At 47.7% G+C, this 7931-nt stretch overlaps 1 protein-coding gene across 6 annotated transcripts in view; it reads left to right on the top strand.

The window, feature by feature from the left end:
- The first annotated feature begins 1251 nt into the window (after nt 1-1251).
- Nucleotides 1252-7931, top strand: part of LOC135094641 (protein spire homolog 1-like) — a 237877-nt gene continuing 231197 nt past the window's right edge. For 2 of the 6 annotated variants that reach the window (XM_063994910.1, XM_063994926.1), the window contains exon 1: nt 1254-1584. In XM_063994910.1, coding sequence (XP_063850980.1) covers nt 1329-1584 — 256 coding nt within the window. In that variant the 5' untranslated portion in view covers nt 1254-1328. Of the gene's footprint in view, nt 1585-7931 lie in introns of all 6 variants that reach the window. The other 4 variants (XM_063994919.1, XM_063994934.1, XM_063994900.1 and 1 more) reach the window with 3 other exon arrangements.

Raw genomic sequence — 7931 nt, 5'->3', positions numbered from 1 at the left:
ACATTATATTATTAAAGACAATCTGAGCAGCCAGGATCTGCCACGGTATGTAAATATGTACAACCACACATTTCCCTGATACATATCTACCGGACTGGCAATGATGCTTTTCCTAACTGATCCTGCCTCACTTAAAGGAAGGATCAGCAGGAGGTTCTATCCTTGATACTCACTTCCCTCACAAGGTTTCTGTCCGCACTCCTCCCGGTCCTTTTTTTTTTTTTTGTGCTTTCTTACTTCCTTACTATTCCCCCACTATCCCCAGCACACTATCTCTGTTAAACTCTTGAACTCCCTGCCTGATTGTGCGTTTTCCCCCTTCTTATGACCTTCAAGACACTTCTAACCGAATAATCCATTTGGCTGTTCTCTTTTGGGACTGGCACCTCAGTGGCTCCGCCCAACTTTTTTTTTTCTTCTTTTTATTTCCCTTTACTTATCCTAGGACAGTACCACTCTTACATATAAAAAGCGCAGTCCATCTTCCCAGCTTCTACAATGACACCACTACCTCCAGCACACTCTCTACAGGATAGTTCGCTAACACCCCCTCTACCGAGCTCCTGATTAGCGTGTAGCGTTGTGCTGTTTGGGAAAGCCATAAACCGGAACGTCAATATGACAGTCGTGTGTGAGCGCTGCTACAGTTAGGTGTTGAAATTATCGGCAAAAACCTTCAGTGTTTTGATAAGATTTAGTAGTGTGACACCGTGTGTGTGTGTGTGTGTGTGTGTGTGTGTGTGTGTGTGTGTGTGTGTAACGAAAAGTCATGCAGGTGTGGAAGAGATATACAGTAGAGGCGTATATAGGGTGGGGGGGAAGAGGTTGGGGAGTAGACGTAGTAAAGGTCTCGTTAACATAAACATCAGGACCGTCCCGCTCCTGGAATATGCTCGCTGCACCATCTCGGAGGCGGGACACGGCCTGACCTTCACCACCACGTCAGCATTAACTAATCAGCAATTCATACATACTTTTACTTTCGTTCATATTCAGTGACTTGTCATAAACATGATGTCCTCGCCAAACTGTGTGTTCATCTAATCTGTCATCTATATTCTGCTCCTTCACCTTCCTCTCGTGTGGTGTGTTTGCGTCACAAAGGCTGTACTTGATTCCGTAGGTCTGTATATTCTGATAAAAAGAAGGAGTGTTAAGCCAGAAGGAGTGGATACAATAACGCACCTTCATAGAGATGAGTCACACTAATCCCAGAGGTTTATCATAGCTTGCCAATCGTATTTCTTCGTTTTCTGTGGTGTCGGTGCGCGCTCGTGGGTCAGCTTGCGCAGCCCGCTCAGTGGTGTGTCAGACCCTGTGGCGTGAGGATGTCGGAGCGCACGTCCAAGGGATGTGTGCTGGACGCGCGTGGGTGCATAGATCTGGAGAGTATCTTGACAGGCTTTGGTGCGCCCATATCTGAGGAGCAGGCGTGGGCCTTGTGTTATACCACCGTTCAGTGCTTCTTTGACATCAAGGACGGGGACAAGCCCAAGGTGTCGCTGTCGCCCAGTCTGTCACATGTCATCCTGCACAAAGATGGTTACGTGCACCAGGAGACCCTGCTGCCCACCGGGACCCAAGGTAAGGCCACCCCTGCATCCCTACTATTGATCCAGGGTGCACCTGCCCCGGGGTCAGCTGGGTGCTGCCTGGCGCACCCTGCATGTGCTGGCGTGTTGCACCAATCGATTGTGTGTCGCCTCCCAGCCCAGTGCCACGGTGCCGCCCCTCCCCCAGGGGCGGCGTTCCGGGCAGGGCTCAGGGCAGGGCGGCCGTGGCACTGCTTCACGGGTGGCGTCATGTCCCGTCAGTGCCGTGTCACTGCCCCACCCTCAGCAGCCGTTAGCGCGTGGCTGTTTTAGCATCAGGAAGGTCCAAGGAAACTGTACTGAGGATGTGTGGAAACAGCGTGGAAAGAGACAATAGGGCAGCCAGCTCAACAACCCTTGGTTCCATTGTGCGGGCGTGATGGGCGGCGGAGGGAGGGAATCAGTGCGGGGTCAGGTAATTACCAAAACATTGTTCGTGCAGTGACAGGGCGAATCTCGTTAGGCCGACCAATCATTGCCTCCTGGACTCAGCTTTAATTATTCGCCTCCAGTCCCGCTGTTGCCGCCGCTTTCAAGTTGCCATCCTCCACACGTGTGCCGCCCCCCGCCTCCGCCCCGTCCCCTCCGCTCCCCTCTCCTTGCCGGCCGGTGCGGTGTCTTCCCGTCCAGGGTGCGGGTGAACCAAACACTCTAGGGGTGAGGCTTGCCGTGAACCAGAGTGAAGCAATGAGTATTGTTTCCTTTTTTTGCTTCCCTGACGCGCTTGTGACTCCGTTCATTTTTATCCCAGTTTGACTCATTGTTTTGGTTTCCTTAACAAACGTGTGTTATCCATCATTCTACGCCACACACACACACACACACACACACACACACACACACACACACACACACACACACTTTATTGACCACAGTTACAAAGAGTGATATACATTTACATAACAAACCTAATGTATGAAACACAACATAACTGAAGCGCAAATTAAAATACACACACACACACACACACACACACACACACACACACACACACACACAGTAGCGGTAGTAGTAGTAGTAGTAGTAGTAGTAGTAGTAGTAGTAGTAGTAGTAGCAGCAGCAGCAGCAGCAGCAGCAGCAGCAGCAGCAGCAGCAGCAGCAGCAGCAGTAGTAGTAGTAGTAGTAGTAGTAGTAGTTTAGTGACAAAACACAAGGAATACAAAAAAAATGTATCTCGTTTTTGTTCAACTTAAAAAAAAAATCTTGTACACACACACACACACACACACACACACACACACACACACACACACACACACACACACACACACACACACACACACACACACATTCTTACATCCTTACTCGTCATTGTTTACCTCGTAACTCACCTCCTCCAGGGAATACAAACGCCACGTCGATACAGGTGACCGCAGGTGGCTGACTGGCGTGCTGGGTACAGGGCGATCCGTGTCCTCTCCTTCGATTCCTTATTGGCAGGAAGAGTTCATGGTCAGATTTCTTTGGCCTGGCACTTGTAATGTCAGCAGATCAAAGGGTCAGGTGCCGCGGGGACGTATGTACAGTACTACTGAGAACATTTTAACTTAGTATAAGCCTGAGTGATAAAAAATGCAAAACTGTGTGTGTCAGTTCATTTTACCTGGCAATTAACACTTCTTATATTGTCAAAGCAGTTCATCAGTTTTCCCATTTTTCACGCATTTCTTATACCAGGTTAGAGGTTTCCCAATAGTGTGTACTCGTCTGAAAAGTGTGTTTGGAGGTTAATTATTTAAGTTAGCATGACTGCTGCGTGTTGATTCTCTCTCCGTGCCGCTGTTTCTGTCTTGCCTTCTTTGCGTGCACGTGATGGGTGGACGGCACGAAGGTAGATGAATTCTTCAACCCAATTTCACTATTTGTAGGAAAATGAGAGTGTTACTGGAGGAGTATTTTCCGTCATACCTTCCCTGCATGCGTGTGATGAGTGGAAGGCACGAATTAAGGTAGATTAGGTTTGTTACCCACTTTCTTTCTTGATAGATGGGGAAATGAGAGTGCTACAGGGTGGGGCTGTTTTTGCCGTCCCTATTTGTAAACCATCTCTGTATGCACGTATCGGTGATGGATCAAGGGCAGGAAAGATTAGATTTTTCATTCATTTCCTTTCCCGGTTGATGGAGGAAATGAGTTTGCTAGTGGATGAGATTTTCTGAATAGTGTATCCAAGAACATAAGGATGGCTGCAAAGATTCAGCAGGTGTATATGTGGCAGTCAGTTTAGTATGATACGTTTATATACCAATGTCCACTTATTATCATCCCCCAGTCTATAAATTTGACATTTTGTGGTAGCATATGTTACTGCTCTGGAAAGTATAATTTTTTTTCTCTGCAGTTTATCAGTTAGCAAAAGTGTGTGTGTGTGTGTGTGTGTGTGTGTGTGTGTGTGTGTGTGTGTGTGTGTGTGTGTGTGTTTTCGGGGGCGTGGGAATCAGGTTGTATTCTTAAACACTTTCTCTCATAAGATTTGCAAAGGTCACACATATGATTAGTCGCGTTTATATAATGCTTACCTCCCGTAGCATTGCAGAATCCTCGTCAAACTAGCACTGGAATCATGAAAACACCCTTAAAAACCCCAGTACCTTCCAATAGAACCTGGTAAGATAGTAGTAGTAGACACAGGACTATTCGCAGAGACATCATACGGTTATTCAGGTTCTCTCAATATTCACCTCCCGCAATGATATAGAATCCTTGTCAAACTATCACAAGAATCATAAAAACACCCTTGAAAATTAGTACCTTCCACTAGAACCTGATAAAGTAGTTGAGATAAGACGTTAAAATGTTTGAGAGTAGAGTATGTATTGGTGAGGGAGGATAACCATGTGATGCTTCTCCAGTGTGTTGTGGCGAGTTGCTGTGCTGCTGTTGTTTCTTGGGAGGGGAAGGAGGGAAGGTCAGGAGGTGTCGGGAGTGTCAAGGGGCGGGGGGAGGAAGGTTGGCCTGTACAGTGTAGGAAGGGGAGGGGTTGGTTCACCTCTCCCTCGTGTACGCGCTTGTCCATTGCATTCCTGGCCCCGTGTAGTGACTGAACTGTGCTTTGGTGGTGCAGAAGGAATGAAAAGCAGTCTCCTCACACCTGCATCTGACTGCGGATGTGACGCGTCCACGAGGCTGTGTGTGTGTGTGTGTGTGTGTGTGTGTGTGTGTGTGTGTGTGTGTGTGTGTGTGTGTGTGTGTGTGTGTGTGTGTGTGTGTGTGTGTGTTCTGCATGATTGTGTCAGTTATGGGTTTGTATATATATTTTTTTATCAAGCTACCTGTTATATCTGTCTCTCCATCAGTCTGTATCTACAATTGTCAGTCTAACTATCTATCTACTTATTTATCTGTCTGATTGTCTATTATTATATCGTCTATTTCTACATCTATCTAGGTATCCATATATCTGTCCAATTACTCTCTCTCTCTCTCTCTCTCTCTCTCTCTCTCTCTCTCTCTCTCTCTCTCTCTCTCTCTCTCTCTCTCTCTCTCTCTCTCTCCTCCTCCTCCTCCTCCTCCTCCTCCTCCTCCTCCTCCTCCTTCCCTCCGAGCCCCCACCATTAATTACTAAGCACGCATCTATCTGCTTGAAATGCGCCAAGTGAGCACAGTAGATGTGTCCTGTGCTGAGCTCCTGTGCATGAACCTCACCCTCCCCGCTGCTCCCAAAGACTGAGACCACTGCAGGGTGTGTGTGGCTAATATGGCAGCGCCTTTACCGTATTCCTTAAACGGCTGGGACGCTGAGGGAACTTCGCTCGTATAAGGCAAGGGAGAGTGAAGAGAAGATGGGAAGAAGAGGTAGAGAGAAACATAACTCTATTTTTCATTACTGAGAGAGAGAGAGAGAGAGAGAGAGAGAGAGAGAGAGAGAGAGAGAGAGAGAGAGAGAGAGAGAGAGAGAGAGAGGTGACTCATGGCTCATTCCCCATTCCAAACGTTACCTGGTGATCAAAAAAACAGAGGAGTGCGGGGCTGGGTATAGCTGCCTCTATAACTGTCAGGCCGTGGGTATGTAAGGCTGAGGGGCACAGGTAGGGCTAGGGCACAGGTAGGGGAGAGGGAAAGGGTCGCCAGTCACCCCCTCCCCACACCTCACCCCGCCAGACGCCCCCGACTTCCTCCCAGCCCCCAGACCCTGCACGCCGCCAGCCTGAATGGTGTGTGTGGTTGCGGCGCATGCGTTCATTAGGGGCGGAGGGTCTCTCTCTGCTGTCGCGCGTGTCAGGAGGGCGGCCTGCGTGACGACTCCAGCAGCAAGCCCTTGGGAGTGTGTGTGTGTGTGTGTGTGTGTGTGTGTGTGTGTGTGTGTGTGTGTCTTACTTTCCTCTAATAAATTTCCTTCATTACTTCTGTTTTTGCGTCCTTTGTTTTCCCGTTCCGCTGTTTATTGGCTTCCTTCCTTTCACTTAGCAGTTATTACGAGTCATTGCACTAATTGTATCTCCTCGCCTGCTGGTTAATTTCTCTCTCTCTCTCTCTCTCTCTCTCTCTCTCTCTCTCTCTCTCTCTCTCTCTCTCTCTCTCTCTCTCTCTCTCTCTCTCTCTCTAATACTTTAATTAGTGAAACAATCAAACAATCTACATAATATTAATCTTTAGGCTGTTGTTTAAAGTCTCTCTCTCTCTCTCTCTCTCTCTCTCTCTCTCTCTCTCTCTCTCTCTCTCTCTCTCTCTCTCTCTCTCTCTCTCTCTCTCTCTCTCTCTCTCTCTCTCTCTCTCTCTCTCCCCCCTTTACCTGCCTCGCCGTGAAGCCTCCCAGAGTAGTCATGCCAAACGCTGCCATAAACTCCGTCACAAATGCATTGGATCGCCTCTGGAGCATCCCCTAACTGGAGTCTGGTCACCGTTAGGACAGACAGACAGACAGACAATTCAGAGTGCTTCAGTGGCATACCTTGGGAAGAAGAGAGGCCCGTATTCTGGAAAGCTTCTGTTTGCTCTCTCACCACGATTAGTTTTAAAGACCACAGAGATGATAGCCGAGTTGTCATGGGTGTTTGTGTTGTTTATAATATAGAAATTACGTTGATATGTCACTGGAATCGTAAAAACATCCTTAAAAATTGATGGAACTCCAGCTAGTCTTGAAAGTAGTGGAGGTGCGTCGCAGAAATGTTTCAGAATATGGTACAGAAGTCAGTGTGTTTAAAAATTCTTAGGAAAAACATGTATGGGGGATGTCAGGAAATTCTCTCTCTCTCTCTCTCTCTCTCTCTCTCTCTCTCTCTCTCTCTCTCTCTCTCTCTCTCTCTCTCTCTCTCTCTCTCTCTCTCTCTCTCTCTCTCTCTCTCGTACATGACCTTTTTTTTTGCAGCTTTACCAGTCATAATATTTTCTATATTCCCCTAGACTTTCATTCCCCCTCCATCTCTCCCCAATCCCTTCCCTCCATGCCCTTTCCTCTCTCTCTCTCTCTCTCTCTCTCTCTCTCTCTCTCTCTCTCTCTCTCTCTCTCTCTCTCTCTCTCTCTCTCTCTCTCTCTCTCTCTCTCTCTCTCTCTCTCTGCATATACATAAATTATGCACTGGGTCTATTTTTGCCTTGCACGTGTATCATTAACGTTCAGCTTACTGCCGCCGAAGCCTGGCCAGTCTGCCCCACCGGAGGCTTGGTATCCTGTTCGCTGCTCTTCCTCCCTCACTCTGGTCACTGGGAAAGGCCGCGTTGGGCTAAAAATATGAAACAGTCACGAGTTAAGCTGCTTTCCTTTTCAAATAACACAGAAAAGCGTCTCCCAGTACAGAAAAGAGCGCTTACGAAATGGAAGTGAGAGAAAAAAGAGGGAAAAACACACTTAACTGGTATTTGATACGTATCATATTCTGAAATACTTCCGCGCCTCACCTCCACCAGTTCAAACGGTTCTAGTTGAAATTACACTGGTTTTTAATAGTGTGTGTGTGTGTGTTTTTTTTTTTTATGGTTCTGGTGAGAGATTAACAAGATTTCTACATTATCAACAGAAGAAACTCTTGAGAATCCAGCTAATCATTTTTGTGGCCTTTGAAAAGTGTCGTGGTGAGAGACCAAAGCGTTTCTGAACACGGGCCTGGTACGATGGTTATCTCTCGCTTGGCTCTGTCTGTAAACCTGCCTCGCGTAAAGACCTTTGCCCCGGGCGCTGAGAACTCCCACGTCATTCTGGCTACCATACCCAAGTTTACCGTAAGTTCCCCAGGTTTCCCGGGCCTGATGCTCACTCGCCACTCCCTCCAGGCAGAATGAAGAAGGGTGTGAGGACAAGGACTCGAACCCAGGACTCCTGACTAACCAGAGCCGCTGTGCCACTAGGCCGAATTGGGTATGGTGGAATCTTAAGACCATATTCTGAAACATTTCTGC

This window comes from Scylla paramamosain, chromosome 3 (genome assembly GCF_035594125.1).
Source record: "Scylla paramamosain isolate STU-SP2022 chromosome 3, ASM3559412v1, whole genome shotgun sequence".
In the NCBI taxonomy this organism is placed as follows: domain Eukaryota; kingdom Metazoa; phylum Arthropoda; class Malacostraca; order Decapoda; family Portunidae; genus Scylla; species Scylla paramamosain.
The sequence above is the reverse complement of the archived record's forward strand: the minus strand, read 5'-3'. Positions and strand labels throughout refer to the sequence as shown.